We start from the raw sequence: 23430 nt of genomic DNA on the forward strand, positions 1-23430 counted from the left end.
GAAGCCTCTGGGTCAAGGAAAACTATCTCCGAACTGAGAAGGACCCTACAAGATAGCGGACACCTGCAGGCCGGACGCCTACCGACTTGAGACCCTGGAAGGGACGGCCATTCCCCGAACTTGAAATGCCGACAACCTGAAATTGTATCATCAGTGAATTCTGTATGCCCTTGTTCGAAATACAACTCAATTTCAAAACCCCAGAGTCAACAAAGTTCGGCTCTCCGCCGTGGGTCGGCCCTCGTCAGAAGTACGAGCCCCGACGTCCCGACTTGGGCCCAACGTTTCGTTGGGAACCTATGACCCGATCACCGACGACACATCGAACTCTTACGAGAACCGTTCTGCCTACACTAACGGAAGGCCAGCGCTGGCGATGAAACCTCTCTAAGTTGAAGCCGCACTCCTTCCACAATCGACTCTCGATCAGCGCGACTGGCTAACTTGCCGACTTGGCTTCGACTAAGAAGGACAAAATGCCAAGACGATCAAGGTCGCACTTGCGACATACCGACTTGGTCACGACCGATCGAAGGATATTCGGCTTGCCACTGTTTATCATACATCGCGACGTATACGCCCGACCAAGGATCGAGCAACGGATACTCGACTTGTCATCGTTATCCTAACTGAATACGTCGGACACTACTCGACTATCAGATTCTGCAGAATGATCGTGTCAACAAACTACGTTCGGAGATTGGTCGACACCCGGCTCGACGTGCACGCCCGACCAAGCTCTAGGCGACGGACGCTCGACCTACAGTCGACACCCAAGCTAACTGCATCGAACGACTCTCAACCATCGGATCCTACGCAAGCTGTATGACAGTCAGGACGCCGGTCTGCAATCGGGGCTTGCTCTGCCCTTAACATGGCGCACGCTACTGACTACCTTGATCAACTATGCTGGATCCCACCGAACATCCTAACGAGGTATGTCGGATCTACGACCTATACCCTCGGGGATGTCTCGGCGAGACATACATTTTGAACCGCATGCAGGAAAAAATTTGAAAAGTCTTCGATTTCATTTAGTTAAAGTTAGACTTACAAAATTGGGCCAAAGCCCGATTACAAGTATCAAAGGCGAAACAAAAACAAAATAAAAACAACGGAGCAGATACTCCGACTACTCGTCGGAATCGACTTCCTGGACCAAGGGTTCGGAAGCGACCTGTGCACCCGCTCGGGTCGGAGTGGGATTGGAGGTTGGAGCCGCCTCACCTTCAGTAGCTCGTTCCACCGGCCTACGGCCCCCTCCGCGGCCGTCTGATCCTCCGGTGTTGGGTTGGCCTCCTCTGCGGCTTGGTCCTCTGACCCTGGAGGGACGACGCTGTTCAGGTCGGCGTCGGCTTGGGCAGAGGACAGGTTCTCCTCGGCCTTAGACAGATTTTCCAGGCTGACCTGAAGTTGTTCGCGTTCGGCCTCGAGCTCACTAATGCAACTGTCCCGCTCACGCCACAGCCGATGAACGAAACAGGTCTTGCGCTTGGCCTGCTCGCGGGCCGACTGAAGTTCGGCCTCTGAGGCAGCCAGGCCGTCGGTGAGTCGGGAAATCTCCTCGAGCCTGGCCTCGCGGTCGACCGACAGCTTCAGCTGTTCCACCAGCGTCGCCTTCTCGGCTTCGATGGTTTCCGCCCTATCCTTCCAGGCCGCCCGGATGTCGCCAAACCTCCGATACCCGCCTCCAACTCAGACATGTTGTAAATCAGCTGCAAGTAGAAGGCCGGTCGTCAGAAAAATAAAATGATGAAAATAATAATGGAGAGGAAAGAAAAAGAAGAACTCACCTCGATCATGGTTGGGTAGAATGAAGAGAGCATCTCGATCACCTGCCGACTCTTCAAGAGCTCCCGATCGGCCGGGAGAATGGTTGCCTGACACAACCTCCTGACGAAATTGTGGTTGGCCAAGGCCGATGCTCCCTCAGAAACCCGAACATCGAACGACGCGACGCGGTCCGCTGACCTTGAGTCGTCCGCCGGCGTCATCGGAGCCTTCCCCCGATCAGTCACCCAGGCCCGGAGATCGGAGAAAGATGGAAAACTTGAACTCGACTGAGTTCCTCCAGAGGGCGCGACGGGAGCCGTCGCAGGTCGTTCGGGCTCTCGTGCTTCGACCCGAACCTCTTCCACAGGCGAGGCCATCGATACTCCTTCGGCCACCCCCTCCGCCACCCCCTCGGACGGTGCCTCGGGTGGCACCGCCAGCGCCGATAAGGCGATGACTGGTTCAAAGCCCGACGCTCGTTCGGTGTCAGGCTGTGCAGCCGCCATCGCAACGACGGTCGGAGATGATGTCTGGGGCCTCTTGGGTGGCCGTGAAGGTCCGGCCCCGGACGTCGGTCTCTTCCTCGTCGCATGCTGCCGAATGTCGGCATCTGTTAGTCTTACTCTCGACGGCATGCCTGCAATTTCAATGAAAGATTAGCATAAGTCCGAAGACAGATGAAAAAGTCAAAAGACGACCGACAGACCGAACTGTACCTAAGTGAGGAACCGAACTTAGACCGACGTCATAGAGAGCTTGCTCGATGATGAGCTCTCTCTGCTTCGGCACCGACATATCCTTCAGTCGGTGAAAGTCCTCTCGGTCTTCTACCTCCACTCGATTGTTTTCGTTAGGCTGAGTTCGAAAGTCGTCCCAGCGAGAAGAAAACCCCCAGGGTAGCGAAGAAGCGAAGAAAAATTGATTCTTCCACCCGTGGATCGACGATAGAAGATCGATAATGAATGAAAGGCCCTTCCGGGGATTGAAGAACCACCACCCTCGGGCTTTTGGGTGGGGTCGGAGGACGAAGAATGCCCGAAAGAGAGAGATACAGGAAAAGATCGACAAGAGCCGACACGACAAAGCGAAGCTGATTATTAATCGGACTGAGTTCGACACCAGTTGCGCCGGACAAAGCCCGTAATAATCCAAGACATTTCGGACGAACTCCGAAATCGAGAAGCGAAGACCAGTCTGAAGGTCCTCAACATAAAAAGCTACCTGGCCCGGAATCGGGTTGTTAACCCAACCCTCAGCCCCAGGGGCGAAAAGTCGAAACTGCTCCGAGATACCATATTGTTCCCTAAGCCGTTCGACGTTCGGCCCCGAAAGTGAAGAAGCCTCCGCCTCCGAGGTCGACCGAAAATCATCGGTCGGGTTCCTCGACTGACTTCCTCGAAGAGAGGTTCTAGCCATAACGCTAGCCCCAAGAAAAGAGACTAAAAAGAAAAATACAAAGGGAGCGAAGATGCAAAGGGACAAGCATGAAAAGCTTCGAGAAAAACTTTCAAAGGAGGACGGAAACAGCTACCTGGAACTGGGGGATAACTCGACAGGACCTCAGCGCCAGAAACAGGACAGTAAAAAGTGAAGCTTTGGATACGAGTGGCCGTATATATATAAGGCCCTTCAACGGTCGAGTTGAAAGCGCGCCGAACAAGGGTTTCCCGGATGTTGACATGTGGCAGCGCCTGGGCCCTTCCTCGATCCGATGGTTCGACGCACCTGTCCCAGATCGAGCCACATCGCCTCCATCTGCGCGAACGGTTCCGGCCCAATAGCCCCCCGACAAGTGGCGGAAAAACCGCATCTCAGAATTAATTAACCAGTGGCGGTTTGCGTTCCCGATGAGACGTCTGACACCGGATCGTCTGTTGGTACGATCGGCAAAGTCGGGACATGACGTGATGGAAAATCACTCCTTTCGTTCGAGATCGTCGCCCACGTGGTAACGACGGCCAACACGACATCAAACTCAGGAGTGAGGGGGAAACTGTTGGGATATACCGACTGACCCCTATACGCCGACTTATCCTCGGAACGGTTCGACCGACGTCCGACTCTATCCACCGGACGGACAGATGACTCCGACAATGACTGCCGACAATATCCGGCCAAAGGTATGCCGGCCAAACAGACCAATACTGTTTCCAACCGGCCGAGCGGCCGAACCCATATCACCGACTCACTATCGGGGGTGGCAACCGACATCCGACTTCCATAAGGCACCAGATCAACCGACGGTGTTCCGAGTCATCACCCGACGTCCCGACAACCAAATACCGACATATAGTCGGCTAGCCCATTCAAACACCGTACAACCGCCATGGGCTGTTGTCCTGCCAAGGACATGCTGTACGACCGCCATGGGGCGTTGTCCTACCAAGGACATGGGTTACTTCCAATGACCTGACAACCCACGACGATTTGATAGTCTCCGACGATTTGACAACTCTCCAGTTGTCTACATCATTAATGGCGGGACCATACCGCCTTCTACTATAAAACGGGGTAAGGCAACGGTTTTGATAAGCTCTCTCTCTCGCTGAGCCCCTGATTTTTCCATTGTTGCCTAGTCTCCTCTCTGACTTGAGCGTCGGAGGATCCCCGCCGGAGACATCTCCGGTCAGTGAAGACTTTCCTTGCAGGTGCGCGTCTCCGACGATCAGACGACGAGGGGATTGGCCGCAACACCTTTCATCCCTTCATATGTGGAAGTGTGAAACCTTCAATAGAAAGCAATGGTGAGCAATTAATGCATGTGCCAAAAGATCTAGACAAGATGGACACCAAATGAGCCACACAAATCATGTACAAGAAAAAAACACAAGAGTTTACATATTAGACATATACCTCACTAATGGCCCTTCTAGAACTCGTGGATGATAATATAGCTGAGTTCATCAAGGAGATGGTTGAATGAAAAAATGAAGAAAAATTATAAAATTAATCAACATTATAAAATATACTCCAGGAGGCAATGTATAATGGAGAAGCTATTCAGCTAGGCCTTGACCTTAGCCAACAAGCAAATATTCCATCTACCTAAGTTGGCTTTATGGGAATAAGCTTTCATGATATTTTCAAACTGGCTTCCAACTAGACATCAACCAGCTAAACTGGAACCTAACACCTCGATAAGGCAAATAGAAGGGCCTACCATGCAGGGGCAGAGCCAGAAATGTAGCCTAGGCATTGGCCTACGCACCTCCTTCTACCTAAGCATTATGCAATCCCCATGGTCACTCATTTACAAATATTGCCTTTTAAATTCCTTGCAATAAAACAAGAGCTTACAACAAAATTATCTCAAATATGTATCAAATGTAAAAGCATTATAAGTTGGTAGATTTGCACCTCTGGGGATTCCATGAAGACTCTTTTTTTATTCTAATTAAAACCTTCTAGACTTAGGGTTGTGCTTCACAGCATAATCCATCTTAACTGGAAAGCCTGTAATGATGATCACTTGATAGTTGGAGATGTCATCATCTTTGCAGTTCGAAATTATCCAGATATTGTCACTTGCATCTTTTTTTCTTTTCTTTCTTTTTTTTTTTTTTTTTTTGACTATGACAATGTAGCAACCAAGATGATTTATGTAATGCTAAATTTATTCATTATATTGTCCATGCATTGAACCATGTCAGAATTGAAGTTTGATAGCTAGAACCTGCAGAGTTTCAGACAAGTTTTTATGGTACAAAAGGGCAGAAAATAAATTGCAAAACATTCTTAAGACTAAGTCAATAAGGAAAAAGGAGCACTAAGACAAAACTCTACAGAAGATACTAGATCTTAATTGTTCAACCTTGATGAATGGCAAACCAGAGAAATCATAATAAAAAGCTATGTTATCACTTATAATCAACTCACATGCAAATTTATCTAGAATAATCAACAAATACAAAACCACAGTCCTTTGTGTAAATAGTAATTTCTACAATCCGAGTTATAAGACAAGATGCAACCTTTCTCCACTGTGACTAAAGCATAACGTTAGATCAGTTACCAATAAGACTAAGCATGATTGCAGCAAAAATTCGTTGTTTAAATAAAGAATGCACCTAAACAAGCAAATGGATACCTCAAACTGTGGCTGAAATGTTCCAAACAAGTTTAAATGTTCTTCATATCGAAGCCTTAATTGTCTTTGATACTCTGAAAATTCTGACAGCATGATCTGCTCACAGTCCTTTATAAGTTCCTCGCCAAGGCCCTCCACATGCAAACGATCTCTAAGCCTTGCAGTTGAAAAGGATATGTCATTGGGGGTAAATGAAATCTTTTCACTCAATGATCTCAGGGAATATACACTTCTTGCTGAGACCAGAGCCTCAATCCATGCCACGCGATCTTTCCTTGAATCAGTTCTCAAATGAAGTGTCTTTGTTGGAGAAAATATGTAGAATCGTCTATCATCAGACTTGCTCTCACGAAATGATGAGATCTGTGGAGAACCAGAAAGTAAACAAGATAATTAACTATCAAATCTAGCCAAATATACAACAAAGCAGACTTCAAAATGCAAAGCGATTCCTATTAGAAGCTTGCTATTGAAATGATGCAGCACATGGGGATGGCACCTCAGATGCACTTGTTGTATCATCCAGAGAACAACTATATTATCATCTTGTATCTCGCAGGCACAGATCCAAACTCACCTTTTCTTTATTTATTTTTAAGATAATGGTGGGAGAACTACCAGTCACTTCCTTGAAAGAAATAACATGAACTAACAGGTCAAAACCTTAGGGAAAAATAACCTCCCAAAATTCCAAATGGAGGAGGGTGCATGGCCGGGCTATGCAACAAGCATTCATGCATGAAAGAAGTCAGTAGCAACTTATATTGATCAATCAATTATAACTGCCGTAATTCTGGGTTTCAACACAAAAGAACCAAGAAAATAATAATGTTTCCTTTCTATAGAAAATGTATCAAATATAAAGGAAGCACAGAAAAAAGGAAAAGGAAATTGCTGTAATGCACAAAAAATTGAAGACAGTGACATTTTTAATCCTGAAAAACTGAATAACCAATATTTATAACTGCATTACCAACACAAGAGACCCAGGAGATTATTGTCAATTGTCAATATCTCTACACCAAGAACTTAAGAATCAGAGAAGCAAAAAGATAATATTTTGTCAGGGAAAACAGAAAAGGATATGGTGCATATGAAGCTTCACAAAGCAATACTCTGTGAAGTCCACCGGCCATTGAGCAATATCAGCATGTTGCGAAGAACAACATATGACTGCTGTCTCGAAAAACCATAAAGCACTAGCATTATGTCAATGAGTGCATGTTATAAGCTAGTATTAGTATTACTGTATGATAATTTTCTATAGCTTACGTTCCAACTTCTGAAGTTACCTAGCCTAATAAAAGGTAGAACGAAATGATAATAGCAAACTGATCTCCCTGATGCTGTGTAATATAGAAACTCAACAAAAAGGGGAAAAGAAGACCAAAGAATTGGAGCTATGCCGCTGGGTTTTATTGTTGTTCAAAGGAAGATAAGGGATAGTGGCTAGAACAAAATCTATTTGGCTAAGTTATGGGGCAGTCAGTTAAACATAGTTAAGTCGCTGTAGGATTCAAATCATGGAATGCCGTACCGGGATGAACCGCAAAATACACCCCATACCATACTATACAGGTCTCATACCATACCGACACTCGGTATGCCATCTTGTACTGTACCAAACTGCATACCAACACTGTAATAGGATAATATCGGTACAGGATCTGGTACCGAGATAGTAAACTTTGACCCACATATTGGGCTAGAGCAACCTAATAGACTCATTTTAACTACTATATTACAGCCCCTCCAATTGCAAACTGAGTGTAAATATTCGCCCAAACTGCTATTAGATGTGACAGCCAATTGGCTATTAAGCCAAGAAATTACAAAAGAGCCCCCAATAACTGACCTTCCCAGAAATAGTAGATATAACTCATGATTTAATCATAAATTACAGAAATGAATATTAAACCTTAAATACTCCAATCTGGAATTAAACCGATAATTTTTTTTACAGAAAAAAATTGAAAATTGAAAGATAAAGAGGCTTCTAATGAAAACAAACCAGTGATGTACTATAAAATATGCTTCTGACATATTTTGGTGGATCAGTTTAAGTAGTCCCTCCAAAATGGGGAGAACTAGAATTGAGCATATAGATTCATAACATCAACAGTGTTTTTGACAATCTTCTCCACCTTTTGCACAAATCTAAGTAGCCTCAGAAGTTTGTCAACCGGATCTACCATTAAACATGAGAAATTTGTTGGCTAGATCTACCATTAAACCTGAGAGCTAATCTTACTCTTCCAGTCATAATTTCAACTAGCATGTCAGTTGAAGTGAAGACCATATGGATAAAACTCCTTTGTACTCATAGAAATGTAAAACATTTTCAGATTTTATGGATATTAAAACTTGTCAAAACTCAACTCCATTTATGAATCTTCTTCAAGACCATATGGAAAGCCTTCTTGCAAAGCTAGTTATTTTCACCAAAAGAAAATCCTTCTTTACAATCATCAGGCATTTCCTTCTTCAAGTTCCTGCACCATTCAATGACAGGAAGCTGCTGCTTTGCATCTTGCATTTTATGTATTCAGTTTCACATCTCTTCATCTCATATTTTCATCCCTTCAGCAGTAACCAGCATTCATATTATAATGCTCCAACTTTAAATGGGCCAAATCTAGAGCACAAGTAGGATTCCTTCTGTTCAGAATTTCAAACATATTCATTCAAGTGGATTCCCTGTGCCACAAAATCTACCGAAACTTGGGCAAAGATGAGATCCACCACCGTAACTGATCACCAACATGGTTTCTCAACAAATTCCCAAGACATTGGTTGACTGAGCCATCTTTGGACGAAAAAGACAATTGAAGTCCAAACTGGCATCCAACTTCATAGGTCTAACAACAGTAGGTCAGGAACATGGAATATCCATTGATATATGAACATATATATATATATATATATATATATAAACTGAAAGTGATCTCCACTCCACAACTCGCCACAAAATTTGTGATCCCCTCCATCACTTGCCACCACCACTTGATCCCCTCTACTGCATGCCAATACTGCCACTGCATGCACATCACCCCCACACCCTCCCCTTTATCACTCGCCACCACCTTGTATCCCCCTTTGCCAAATGTTGCCACTGCATGATCCCCTTCGTTACTTGCCGCCACCATGTACTGTCTATTGCTCACCATCACCGCCTCATCCACCACATGCCACAACCAAGTGCTCCCTTCCATTGAAGGCCACCACAGTGTACTCACATCATTGCTTACTAAGGACAACAATGCAGTGGTGATGGTGTCTGACAATGTCAACATGGCCATGGAGAGGAGAATAATGGGGAGAAGTGATCATGGAAAGAAGATAAGGAATTAAGGCTCGGCTAACAAAAAGCCAATGGGTCATGGGCTGACCCAACCAAGCTTGGGCCTACCTATGTCAAGCCGAAAACCTATACAGACCTAAAAGTTTCAGCCCAAGCCCAACCCATTGCCCATCCTAATAAAGCCCAACCTAGCCATGAGTAAGCTCAAGAAGCTCCCACCTTAACTTATAAAAAAGGTGCCACATCGATTTATTAGATTGGACCAGTCCTCCTCCCAACAGCTTAAGCTTTTGGCTGAGTCCATAAGAAATGGTATCAAAGCCAAGTCCATGGTACATCACAACCTTTATTGGTCATGTGGCCCCTCATTAAGGGATACCAAGGTTGAGGAGGATTTGGTAGGGTCAAGTAGGACCTAGGACCATGGGCAGGCCCCCCTCTCTTGATTAGGGAACAACTGTGATGACAGCATCACGAGATTAGGTGGGGAAGATTGTCATAATACCACATTGACTAATAAAAGGAGTGCCACATGGATTTCTTAGCCCGAGCAATCCTCCTCCCAACAACTTAAGCTTTTGGGCTATGAGTCCATGATACTAGGCTAGCCTAGGCCCATTCATACCCATTTTCCTGAGCCATATCAACAATTCACAAGTTATGCTACAAGACTCTTTTTTAAAGATTTAACTTTCTCTATTATTTTACATCTAACTAAATGCAACTGTAAATGAAATCATTAGTAGCTTTCACTACCATTTGACAAGCGTTTAGAATTATTGTGGTACAACAAGTATATTTCCGCTCACCATATGTTTGCACCAGGGATCGACGCTAATCATATCTTTTGCACTCATTATAGATGAACGTACTCATGACATTTAGAAAGATATCACAATAAGTATGCTATTCGCGAATCATATAGCGTTCTTTGATGGAAATAAAAACTAGATTAAATACGAAATTGGATTCATAAAGGAAAGCTTTAGAGGAAAAGAACTTAAATATTAGTAGAAAAAAGATAAAATATATAGAATGTAATTTAAGTGGGAACTAAAATGAAGATGAGATTCCGATTAAGATTGATGGACAGGATATGGAAGAGTAATCAATCTCATTATTTAGAATCTACTATACAAAATAATGGAGAGATAGATGAAGATACATCTACTAGTTGAATAAAGTGAACATGTGCATCTAGAATATTATGCGATTGATGCAAACCTTTAAGACTTAAGGAAAAGTCCAATATAACAATATGGCATGCAATGCTGTTTTGGTAATAAATAAAGTTCACAAAAACAAGTTGCACATGGTTGAAGTAAGAAAATTAAGATGGATCTATGGTAAAACAAGAAAAGACAGACTAAGAAATGAATATATTGGAGAAAATATTGGAGTTGCATAAATTAAGGAAAGGTGGTGGACAATTGATCAAAATGGCATAGATATTTATAATACAGAAATGAGAAGGCTCCAATAAGGAGAGGTACTTTAGTAAATGTATTGAGTGTTGAAAAAAATGAAGGAGAAGACCTAAAATAACATGGATAGAAGTTATCAAAAAGGAGGTAGAGAAGCTTGGAATAACATTAAAATGGGCCATAAATAGGAATACTTGGTGAATAAGGATATGTAAAGCGAACCCCAAATAACTGCAAAAAGGCTAGATGGTTATTGGGTTCTTGCATATATATACCTTTATAAATATATTATATGTATACCCCCACAAATGTTCTATTTACATGTATACCCTTATAAATTATTTCTTTTTGCATGTATACCCTCATAAATTTCAGAATGGCATGTATACCCTGGCAAATAGTAAAGGTATATATGCAAAAAATAATAATTTATATGAGTATACACACAAAAAAGAAATAAATTATAAGGGTGCACATGCAAATAGTAAATTTGAGAGGGTATATACATAAAAATATATATGCATAGGTATACATGCAAACAATAAATTTGCAAGGGTATACATGCAAGTTCATGTATTTACAAAGTTATACATGAAAAAAAATGTATATTGTGAGGGTATAGATGAAATTTCAAATATTTATAAGGATATATGCTCAAAAAATCCAATGGTTCTTCTTATTACTTTACATCTTGCTGAAACTCAGCCAGCATCATCTTCCTAGTTATTTTAAGAGAAAATTTTAGCAACATCCCTTCAACTTTTCGCAATTTTCACTTACATCCCAAATTTTCTAATTTTTTAATTAGACCCCAAAACTTCATATTTCATTGCAATGTTTGGCCCAACCATCCATCCGAGCACTAACACTATTAACAACATGTGTGAAATGACTAAATTACCCTAAGGGAGATATTTCCCAACTCATGGACACATCCTTCGAAAATGGAGTTCGTGGAAGAGGCATGACCCCATTTCCTCTTCCAAGGAAATGAACCAGCAAGTTATCAAAAATGAGTTCTTCAAATTAACTTCAAGAGATGATTTCCAGTATCTAACCATGTCTCCGACAAGTTATAACATATTTTCAGCAAACTTGTCAAATTCAATCCATCCACATATGTTATAATGAATTACATAATTTTGAAAATAGGTTCAACATTCACAAGTTATTTTTCAAACTTGAACCAGAAACTAGAAACAAAAGCCAGAATAAAGGAGTAACAATCTCAACACAAGCTTCCACACCTCAAAAATGAACATGGCAAGAGTAACTTTTTGAATGATAGCCCCCTCGTGAATTCATGTTGACTTTATCAGCACTAGTATTCGCATCCTCTCTCATGGAAATTTATAGGAATAGCTCTGTGCAATATAACTTCCTTCGGAAATCATGCCAACCCTCTACACATTAGCCTTCACATCACCTCTAAAGAGAACATTACAAGAGCAACTCTCTATGTGGTGGCTCCCTCTTGAAGCCATACCAACACTACCATTATTCCTTCCCACCTAACTCATACAGTCCAGGCAGACAACTTGTCTTCCTCCTCATCTTCCATGTACCCTTTCACATGAACTTGGTTTTTCGATTGCTACTACTATTCCCGAACCCATTGAAGGGCATGCGAATAGAGAGGGCAATTTTTCTCGACCCGATGGGTACCCGATCCGACCTAATCCGAATGGAACGGGTTTTACCTGATCCAATTAAAAGGCGGGGTGGGTATGGGTTTAAAAAAAATTACCCGAAGCAGGTTCGGGTGATGGTATGCCCCGCCCCGAACCCGCCCCGATATATTTAAATTTTAACAAACTCGTCCCACTCGGCCACACCACACACCCCCCACCCCACCCCCAACTTTTCCCCGGCCCCTTGCCCTCTCTCTCTCTCTCTCTCTCTCGCTCGGAGGGTCCCCCCTCCAATGCCCCCCCCCTCGGCCACCCCTGGCAGTGGCGGCGGAACCCTAGCCCATCATCGAAGCTTCCCTATTCGACCGTTCCAAGCCTCCCACCTGATCCCCTAACCCCTCGCCCTCTCTCAGACTCTCTCCCTCTCTCGCTCACTCAGCGGTCGGCGGCAGCTCCCTACTTCCCCCCTCCCCCTGGCACCCTTAGCGGCGGCGGCGGCGGCGGCGGCGAAGGAACCCTAGCCATCATCTAAGCTTCCCTATTTAGCCACTCCAAGCCTCTCACCCAATCGAGATTCCTAAGGATGGAAAAACCAAAGGAAAAAAGGGGGAGGACGGAAAAAATTAACAGGTAAGGCCTTTTCTCACATAGGTTGATCATTTTTTATCCTTTTCAATTCTTTTTCTTTTCATTTCATTCTCTTTTTTCGAGATCTATGGTGAAGGAGAGCACCTAAAGGAGACCGGAGGGTTCTTTAGATTCTGGTTGGGATTTTTTCTGGAGTTGTGGCGATGTGAGTTGGTGAAGGAGAGCACCTGAGAGGGAGATCGAAAGGGTTTTTAGGTCTTTTCTCGAGCATATGGGATTTTGTGCCAGTTGTGGTGGTGTGAGTTGGTCCCTTGAGGTTTTGAAAGCTTAATCTTGGTGGAAGCAAGATATTTTGTAGGGTTTGGGGATTGCCGGATGGGGTTGTCGGCGGTGGTGGCACGACGGTGGAGATGGGGAAGGAGAAGGGAAGATCGGTTCGGATATACCCAACCCGACCCATCTTTGGAGCCCGACCCGATCCGAGATGGGTACGGGGCGGGTACGAGTATGGTTTTTTCTCTATCGGGGCAGGTACGGACATCAACCGACCCGACCCGTTGCCACCCCTACATGCGAATCAAGTTCAGAGGAGGGAAGGTACTTCCCCTAAATTAGGAATTTCTATATTCATTGTTATGTTTACATTAAAGAATAGAAAAACTTACCCCTCCCCTAATGCAGCAGGGATGGATATTCATGGAATACAATGTCTGAAGTCATGTCACGTGACAATCATATGTTCACAGAGATAGACAACAGGGGTACATTGCAATGAAATCTTAAGTTTGGAGGTCTAATTAAAAAAATTCGAAGTTTTGGGATGTAAATGCAAATCACGAAAAGTTGGAGTGTCACTGTAATTTTCTCTTATTTTAACACCGGTACTTCAATTAATCTAGATGACCACTATGACAAGAGCAACTCAATTCTATTAACAAATTTAATTGTTAAGCTTATGTATGTATATCGAATGCAAAATATAGAGAGAATGGAAATCAAGGTATGCTGAACCGGTACCGCCGGCTGTTTCGGCCAACCGGCGGTACGGTTCGGTATGGTTTCATACCGTACCGAACTGACGACCCAAACTGAAAGAAAAAAAGAAAGAAATAGAGAGAGAGAAAGAGGAAGAAAAAAAAAGGAGGGGAAGGAGCCGACGGGACCGCCGGACGGCCTCTAACTGGCCGCCGTGGCCGTTGGAGGGCGCAGTCCACGCGCGCGGCACCGCAGGCGTGAAACAGGGGCATCGCCCCTGTTTCACAATTTTTTTAAAAAAACATGGTTTTTAAGTGAAGTCGGCAAACGATTTGCCGGCTTCACGATTTTTGTTTTTTTTTAAAAAAATTCTTAAGTTGGCAACCCAATTGCCAACTTCATAAGTTTAAAATTAAAAAAAAAAAAAATCGAAACAGACGTCGTCTGTTTCGAAAAAGAAGAAGGGGGCGGAGCAGCGGAGAGGCTCCGCCCGCTCGACCGCCCTCAGGCCATCGGCGTCGGCTCGCCGGCCACTAGGAGCCTCGCAACGGAGGCACCGTCCGTCCGGTAGTTTCCCCCCCCCCTCCGAGCGCTCTCTCTCTCTCTCTTTTTTGCTCTCTTGAAAGCCCTATCGGGCGATACAGGGCTCGAAAGCCCTCCGACGGCCACAGCCGGCCACCGGCGGCTCCCATCTCCCTCCCTCCCCTCCCCTCTCTCTCTCTCTCTTTCTCTTTCTCACTTTCCGTTCTTTTTTCTTCAGTACCGCCGGTGTACCGATTTTACCGACCGAATCGTGTCGGTTCCCCGTCGGTCCGGTACGAGATGGAGTGTATCGGCCGGTTCGGCATGGTATGGCAAACCTTGATGGAAATAGATACAACAAAGAGTTTCGACATAAATTCAAACAAACTTTCTAATTTGATTAAATTACCAAATATACTAATATGCGAAGGGTAGTGAAGATTGATTCATCTTTAATTAATTTTTTTTAAGAAAATTAAGACAAATGCATGAAAAATAAAGATGGAACTATCTACTTAGTTTGGGACTGTCTTCATATGGACCTAACCAAGTTTGTGATTGGGTTAAAGATTTAGAAGCAGTCGCCTCCACTTCCCAAATAAAGAATGTAACAAAGTAAATCTCCAATGAGATCAAGATCTGTTTTATATATCATTGGCCTAACCTAGACCTTTTTTATTATTCCAAGACAGGTCAATTAGGTATCAATGAGTTCACATCATTGGACCTGAAGGCAACTGACTGAGACCCAAAGTCTGGCTTTTGAACTTGCTCCCCATCATAGGATGTCAAGTTTGAGTTTGGCCTTGAATGTCTTGGATCCAAGATTAATCTAGGTATACTCAAACCACTTGCATTTATAATGAAAATAAGAGTGAGTTTGCTATTGCCAAGTTTGTAGGGCATGCTCATAAATTTGAAGAAACCAAAAGTGTCACCTTGTAAGGTAGAAGGTGGTTTTTCAATCTTTGCCAAAAATTACTTCAGGCTTGAAATTATTAGAAACGCATACAAGAGCATGATATTTCTAATGGTATTTAAAGGGAAAAAAATTGCTGTCTAAAATTTGTGCAAGGACATTAAGAAGCAATGCTAAAAGGTTGACATAGGCTCAAACACTGCAAATCGGACAAACGATAAATGTCATCAAAAAAAGATGATGGTTCAATTGCTAGTGTCCTGGAGGGCCAGAATTGGATCAAAACAAACTTTGTGATGGCTAAGTGAGAGACTGATTATTTTTTTAATGATCACAACCAAAAAAAAAAAAAAAAAGGAATTTCTGATTGGACAAAGGAGTCAGAATTGAAGGCTATCAGTACCAAATTTGAGAAACATGGTGGAAATGACACTTTCCTGGTTCAAGACCAGGTCTTCTCCTGAACAAAAGAATAGAGCCAACCGGTGGACTAAGTCTCAATACCCACAAAAAGGATATTTTATTTTCCAACACACATTTTTTTGTCAATATATTCTTAAACATTTGATTACACTTAGTGGATAAAGTATAAATTACGGTGAACAAAGTAACTATAGGAGAATGGATGTGCGTCAAAGCTTGGCAAATGTATCATCCATAATCCAGATTAACAAACTGAGCATGGGAAAATCACTTCAGTGCAGATCCTAAATCACTTGTTAGCTGCCTTCATATCCAGCATGGAGTCAAAAATAGCATCTGGATTCAGGTTACCAGCAAAGGTAGCATCATCTCAAACTTCTCGTTTTCTCACATAAGATAAATTTCACATCCATGCAACAACCTTATCTCAATCAAAGATCCAGCCAACTACATGCTCCGTCAAAAAAAGACAAACAACTACATGCGGTCTGCCAAAACTTGACACGGTAACTAACTACTGTTTCATGATGATGTTCGAAGCTTGCTGCCTCATGCATACCGTCTACTATGACACTGCAGTGGTTCTCTTCACTTACAATACCACATCACAATACGAACAACAGGAAAAATATATATAAGCAATAATTATCATACCCCTTAATGACATTAAGGCATAAATAACATCATAATTATCAGACCTGTCATCTTAGCTATGTACTCCAAACTTCCTCCACATTTTTAGCTATAATAGATCGGTGAGCAAACCATTATACGATCTTACAACCCTATTCGATCCTCCAGAACCCAAATATGAACTCAAGGTGATTATTTTTTCCAGACAACCAGGAAAAGAAAAAGGCAGAAAGTAAAAGGATAAATTTGAAAAACAAAAACTGCTTTTTTTTTTTTTTTCTTTTGAATGAAAAGGATGGTGAAGAAGAAATAAAGACATCACAAAAGCCAAAAAAAAGACATCACTTAAATTCCAATCCACGTTTTCTTCCTAAAGAGAAGACAAGAAAAAGTGAAGCAAATTCTATTTTTACCTGATCTGTACCTCTTCCTCGATCTATCTCTTCCCATGACTAAAGATCCAACCACCTGTACCGAAATCCAGCTGTGTTTAGGCTGGATACGAACCCTAGATTCATGCCACGGAGCCCCCCCTATGAGTGGGGCTCGTACAGTACGAACGAACTCCCAACGTAGACACCCCTAAACGCATCTAAACACCAGCGTCCAAAGAAGACGAAACAGAGCTCTCTCACTTCCCCGTCACGAAGTCAAAACAGACATCATCTTCTAGCTCAAAAAACAAACACCGAGCCCACGGCTTTCCCTCGAACGGGGAGGAAGCGACACAGAGAAACCACCCTAAGCCAGAGTTACGTTGCACCGCTCCCTTACCCTCTACCCGTTTCCCCACCCGCGGTGACGTGACCCAAAGGCATTGGCGCTCTCGCAGCGGTGATGTGACCCACTCCCAGATTTACAGCAAGTGAACGCTTAGTCCCAAACAGTAAACATGGGATTAAAAGGCGATAAAAAAGCGATTTTTATGGTGATGAAGACGAGATAAAGGTTGGAGATAGACTGCAATGGCTAATGGTTAAACTGCCACTTTTCTTCAGGCGAACGAGAGAGAAACCCTATGGTTCTTAGCGTGATCCCCCGAGCTCAGGTATCTAGGCGATAAAAGAGCAGAGAAGCGACGGGATTGGAAAGGCTTTTTACTGAGTTGTTGGATTTAATCAGATCTACATTTGGAAAAAATTCTCGAGACCGCCAAAAGGGATCTGATCCTGATCTGATGCGATGCGATGCGACCCTTTTTTTCTCTTTGAATAAAAAATGGAGAAAACGGTGAGAAAAGCGATTTTTATTTATAAATTTGGTGGTTTTTTTGTGGTTGGGATCGACGCACCTTGAGATAGACGACGCCGACGGGCTTCTGGGGCTGGCGGCCGGCGGGATCGGCCCGGGAGAAGCGGGCGGAGGCGTCGCCGATGAGGCGGACGTCGGCAGGCACCGGTGGGGGCGGGCCTTCACGGCCGCGGATCTTGGAGTAGGAGAGGACACCGTTCCGTAGCGAAAACCAGCGCGACCGCCACCCCTTGCCGTAATTCGTCCACTTGTAGAGCAAGCCCGCGACGCTGACATCCGCCGCCGCCGCGCCACCCCCGGCATTGCTGTCCGATCCCAACTGCGGTGTCTCCGGCGAGCGGTCACCGCCGGCGCCGGGGCAGTCGAGAGCGATGCAGCAGAGCGGGTGCATCTCCCTGGCTCGCATTGCGATCCCTCCAAAGCTCACACTTTTGATCCCAGTCCTCCCATCAAATCTCTCCTCTCCTCCACCGGGGCCACTGGAGAAGTGGATTCCAATAGGATTTGGGTTCCCTCGTTAGAAAAATCTACCTATAAGCTCTCCGCAAGGGAGAGACGCAGAGAGAAAGAGAGGAGGGGGTGGGATGAGAAAGATGAGGGACTGAAACATAAATAGCACGAAGGAGGGGGAGGGGATGGGAAGATTCGAAATGGGGGTTGGGGGGTTGGAGTTGTCGCTGGTGGGGACTTATATTTGTTTCCTCGTGAGGATGGCGACGTGTAACTCGAAGGGATAGCGAGAGATAATGTTCATATTTTTTCAGAGATTATTAAACAGGGGATTTTCTGTTAATAAAAGTGATTTTTTTTTTTTAAACTTTCTGAAGAATAAAAGTCACAGGAACTGTTGGACTTGGATGTACTGGAAAAGAATTGAGGGTGGGAAATGAGGGTGGCTTGTGTTAGGTTTAAATTTAATGATAGACTTTAACAAGTTAGGAGATGAACTTATGAAAGGGGTATCTACTACGATATTGACATCTTTAGTTTGATATTTACTTGATTTTTCCCAGCGGATTTTGTTGCAAGGCTTTATTAATGGTACGGATTCCTAAGATTTTTTTTTTTTTTCAAGAGTCTAGATTTATTGTTTTGATTGCTATAAAGAGAGCACCTAACTTGTCTGCAATCCGAGCCCTTGGATTTTTTTGAATAAAATAATAGATGTTCCACATGAAAAAAAAGAGAAAGTAAATTTTTTGAATAAAATTGTTGTTTGACAAAAATTAATATTTATATATTATTATGTTGTTTTCAGAACACACTCTAAGTATGTATGAAAAACTTGATAGAAAAAAAAATAATAATAATAATAATATATGCACTTAATTACAATATAAAACAATAGACTATTTAGTAGAAGGTCACTGGTGTTCATGTTAAATTAAGGTGGGTAAAATATAGAAAATAGCTAATGTAAAACTTTTTGCATGAATTTATGGCATGATAGATGACCTTTAAAATAGTCATAATAACAATTATAGCGGCATACTATTGTAATGCTAAGCCATGAATCATACATTGGTATCATGTATTCTTAAGGTAATTAATTTTTTGTTTATGCAAAAGTGTGATTTGATTGGTTTCCAAGCAGAAACTATTGCTATGGTCGAAGTTGGAAATAAAGGGAAATGAGTCGGAATTCTTTTGTTGGGATTTAATTTTTTCTCCAAAATCTTTTTTTGATAATTAGGATGGAAGAAAATCTGGCCAAATATTAGAACCTATAATTTTACCATCTACACCAATTAAGTTCTATTTCTAGAGAGAAATAGACAAGTTAACTTAAAAAGAGATCTTGATCTTGTATCATTATCTCAACATTTCTTCTAGACGGAGAGAAAAGCTAAAGTTATACCCAATGCCTTGGGTTTGAGTTAGTGAAAGTACAACCATTGGTAATCCCAACATATCATATTTAACTATCTCCTAGATATAATAATTTTCTATTTCTAATTGTATACAGGTTGGATCATGATTTTATTATTTTATAATAATATATCATTTTATAATAATATATTATTTTACTATATTAATAGAATTTGGTAAATATTAATGTAATCTAAGACCCATGTGGGATATTGATACCGATGAAAACTATTTTTTATTAATATTGGCATATATCAAGCAAATAAGGTAATTAATAATATCATTAATTTTTTATTAATTGAGTAATACTAATTAAAGTTCTTTATTTGATGAAATTTAATAATATTATATTATTTATTTTGATTAAAAACTTTATTTATTATAGCTTTAATAATGATGTTATTAAAGATGTCAATATGGTGAATGAAAAGTTCTGCACTTTTAGAGTCTCTATTTTAGTGTACACGCACGTATATACATACATATATATATATATAATATATATATATAATATATATGTATGTATGTATGTATGTATATATTATTAGAACAATTCTTTTGTATGCTAGTGCTAGCTTTTTTGGATAATGATGATCCTATGTATAGGACAATATGTGAGGGTTTTTACTTAACCACGATTGTGTTTTATATAACTAATATTGGAATTGGATGTGATTATGTGGTCATCATTGAGTGAATTATTAAACCACGAGACAAGTTAATTAGATTTTTAGGATTCAACATTATTTGATTTTTGATCTACTATAACATTGCAACCTCTTTTATAACATCTCATGTGTGAAAGTTCATCTAGTTGTAAAATTTTATTTCACTTAGAAATAACTTTTCATCCAACCTCCACTATACAACATGATCATAGTTGAAGGCAGGAGATGTTTAGATGTTCAATATATATAGGATGATTCCTTTTTCCAAAATACAAGAGAGACAAAATTTCGGGCTTGATTATATAATGTTTCTTCTTCTACTTCTTCTTCTAATTTTATCAATTTTTGGATTTTCACTACTGCATCCTTCTTTGGTGGAGCCTTGTATCTAACCATTTTAATACTTATCTTAATTATCTAATTGATCTTCAAATCATAATTTCCAGTCGTAGTCAAGAAACTTTTTTTCAAGATAAATATCATTCATACAAGGTTCCATTTGTCATCATCTTGCACATGCATGATCAAGCATCTTGTTTGTCCACACCCAGTGACACAATCATTTTTAGTACCAGAGGGAAAACTAATAAAATGCCTAGGTATAAATCTGCAATTGTGACAAGACAAATGAAAACTAATGCTGCCTATCTAAACTTTGTGCTACGTCTATTATTCTTAAATTTGTCAAAAATGAATGTAAAACGATCTAAAAATAATTTATCAATCATGGAAATAATGGCTTGAATGACTTCTACCCATCAACTCCAATTATCACCTTTTGTATCCTAATAAATTTTCTTTTTTTTTTTTCAATATTGAATCACTTCTATATTTCATGTCATCATGTCTTCTCCAATCTTTAGATGCTTCTCTCTATTGATCTAGTTCCAGACAACATAAGATGTCATCAACTTAAAAATAAAATTAAAATAACGGTATATAAATTATTTAAAAAAATATATATTTTTTAATATTTTCCTCACCATTTAAATCACATGCAAGTGAACTTCAGAAAGAAAAAAACAAAAAATGAAAGCTCTTCTTTTTATATCACTTTTTTTTTTATTTAATTCACCTCAACATTCTAATGCAGTACTACAAGTCCAATTTAGGTGATGACTGATGGGTGGAATAAAACGTAGGGTATACGTAGGCCCTGACTCCCAAGCCCACTCTCTCGTTGGAGAAGAAAACCCGCACGTCTCGGAGATGCAACTGCCGAACGTTGAGGACCACATGGGACCCAGCAACAAAGCACACATGGCATCACCTCCTCATCCCTCGCCGCGGGCCCCGCGTTCGTTCCCGCGTTTCTCCTCCGCCTACCACGGGTCCACCGGCCCTCAGGCATTTTACGGCCTACCGGCGTAGCCCGGACCACGCTCCAGCTAGACCGACTGGTTCAACACGTACGGTCCTCGAGCTCGAAGACCACGGGGACCACAGAACGGACGGCCCGGATCACCCCCAAACCCCCGGATGATGCCAGATATAAAGCCCAGGGTGCCAGGTACGGCTCCACTGGGCCCGAGTTTTTGTACTACTGCCAGGTGGTTCCAACCCACAATACTAGAACAGACAACCATAAAAGAAAATTTAAAAAAACAAAGAAAAAAATATATGCTGCCAATCCGATGGTCCGAATTGCTCTGATCCTAATGCAGTACAGCTTTTCTGTGTGTACTTGAGGACATTGTTATTATATGACACAAAAGAGTTGGTCTTGGTGTACAGAGGTATACTAGCGGCCAAGCTAAGGCTACGGATTTTTAATCTCAAAGCAATGGTTTATTGTCTAACCTCTTCTTTTTAGCTTTTATTGTCAGTACTGGCCTCAATAACTCTCACTGACATTGAAGGTGTGGGGCGGTTGGCTGAGGGATTTGACCATGCTAGAAAGAGAGAATAGACAGTAGAGACTAGGGACCAAAAGGAGGGTTTGATGCATGATGTTTTTTTTGAAAAGAATAAGACAAGCAGTTTGTTAGTCTATTTTGTTGAACAACCTTATTATCCATAAGTAATAAAAAAAACAAAAAGTATTTAGAAATCCAAGGTTCTTGTGATGTCCTTTTCAGAATTCATTATAAATATTAAAAATAACTAAGTTGACATGATCGCATGGAATTTCATGAATACGGTGAATAAACCATATTTGCATATCTAAGCAATCCCTCCCACCTATGGTGAATGGTCAAACTACTTGAGCTATTGCTTTTCTATAAGTAATGTTTATGGTGCAATCAGGATATTTATTGAAGTATTTAATTTTTCAACAACTGTGATGAGAGACGGTTCGGATTAGAATGAAGGCATGACCGAATCTTAATTGGTGGTTTTGGAGTAGCTGAAGAGTTGCCTATCTATTTTTTGTTACGATAATAGTCTATCTATTTAGGTTTGCCTTTAAGTTTTTTTTGTTTGTTTTATTTGCTTGTGTTTTCTTTGATAAATGGGTGGTTTCTAGATTTAAAGTTCCATTAGTTATAATGATCAATTTGTTATGGTAACTATTGTGAAGCAATAATATTTAAGCGAACTTTAATTATTAAGCATCTTTTCTTTTGACTATGGTTATCACTGGGGATGGATTGGTTGTTGTTTTTTTTTTTTTGGGAACAAAAAGCTATTGAATCTATGGTATTAGAATACTTCCCTTATGATAATATTCTATATTTATAATATTTATATATGAGTATTAGAATTATAAGTAATTATTTGTTTTAACTGCAGAGTTCCGTATTTCAAATGTACCGAATACCAGCCTTTGTATGATATATATATATATATATATATATATATATATATATATATTCCTAGCATGAGCATCATCTCTCATTCTTTCCTAAATATTGAAACACCAAAGCAAATGTTTAGCTACATTTTCTTGTGAACTGTTATGGAGTATGCATGATAAGGATCTCCAAAACCACTGTCGTGGCCATGATCATGACATGGTAACTACTGTCATGTAGAACCACGTGAAAGATAAAGATTGCATCTATAAAGGAGGACAGTGTAATTATCAATGGGTTGTATATTTTGTTCAAATGAAAAGAAGATTGCTCTGAAATCCTGACACTTAAAATGAAGTAACATGTCTTTTTTGGTTAGAACAACATGAATGAAGTAACTTTTTTTGGTAGTTGAAAAGCTTATTTTGATAAAAAGAAAAGAATAATAGCATTACTTATTCCTGCACTTGACAGTGTCAAAGTTTTAAAATTAAAGAAAGAAAAAACACATGCAATAATATATATTCATTTTATGTGCTTTTTGTTACTCAATTTGGTACTGCCCAAATCTCAACCAAACATAGTTGAGCAATCTGGTGGATGAAGATTGGTTTGCTCAGCTCGGTGGGAT

The 23430-nt window shown here is 41.3% G+C and overlaps 1 protein-coding gene across 4 annotated transcripts in view; it reads right to left on the reverse strand.

The window, feature by feature from the left end:
- The window catches only part of LOC105033497 (oxysterol-binding protein-related protein 2A), a 38615-nt gene extending 20444 nt beyond the window's left edge, over positions 1-18171 (reverse strand). Inside the window, exons 1-2 of one of the 4 annotated variants that reach the window (XM_073246844.1) lie at positions 17568-18167; positions 5861-6223 (exon numbers count right to left, since the gene is read on the reverse strand). In XM_073246844.1, the coding sequence (XP_073102945.1) occupies positions 5861-6223; positions 17568-17933 (729 nt within the window). In that variant the 5' untranslated portion in view covers positions 17934-18167. Of the gene's footprint in view, positions 1-5860; positions 6224-11832; positions 12368-16689; positions 17028-17567 lie in introns of those variants that run through there. The other 3 variants (XM_073246848.1, XM_073246847.1, XM_073246846.1) reach the window with 3 other exon arrangements.
- Positions 18172-23430: the final 5259 nt, after the last annotated feature.

Source organism: Elaeis guineensis, chromosome 12, assembly GCF_000442705.2.
Source record: "Elaeis guineensis isolate ETL-2024a chromosome 12, EG11, whole genome shotgun sequence".
Classification (NCBI taxonomy): Eukaryota; Viridiplantae; Streptophyta; class Magnoliopsida; order Arecales; family Arecaceae; genus Elaeis; species Elaeis guineensis.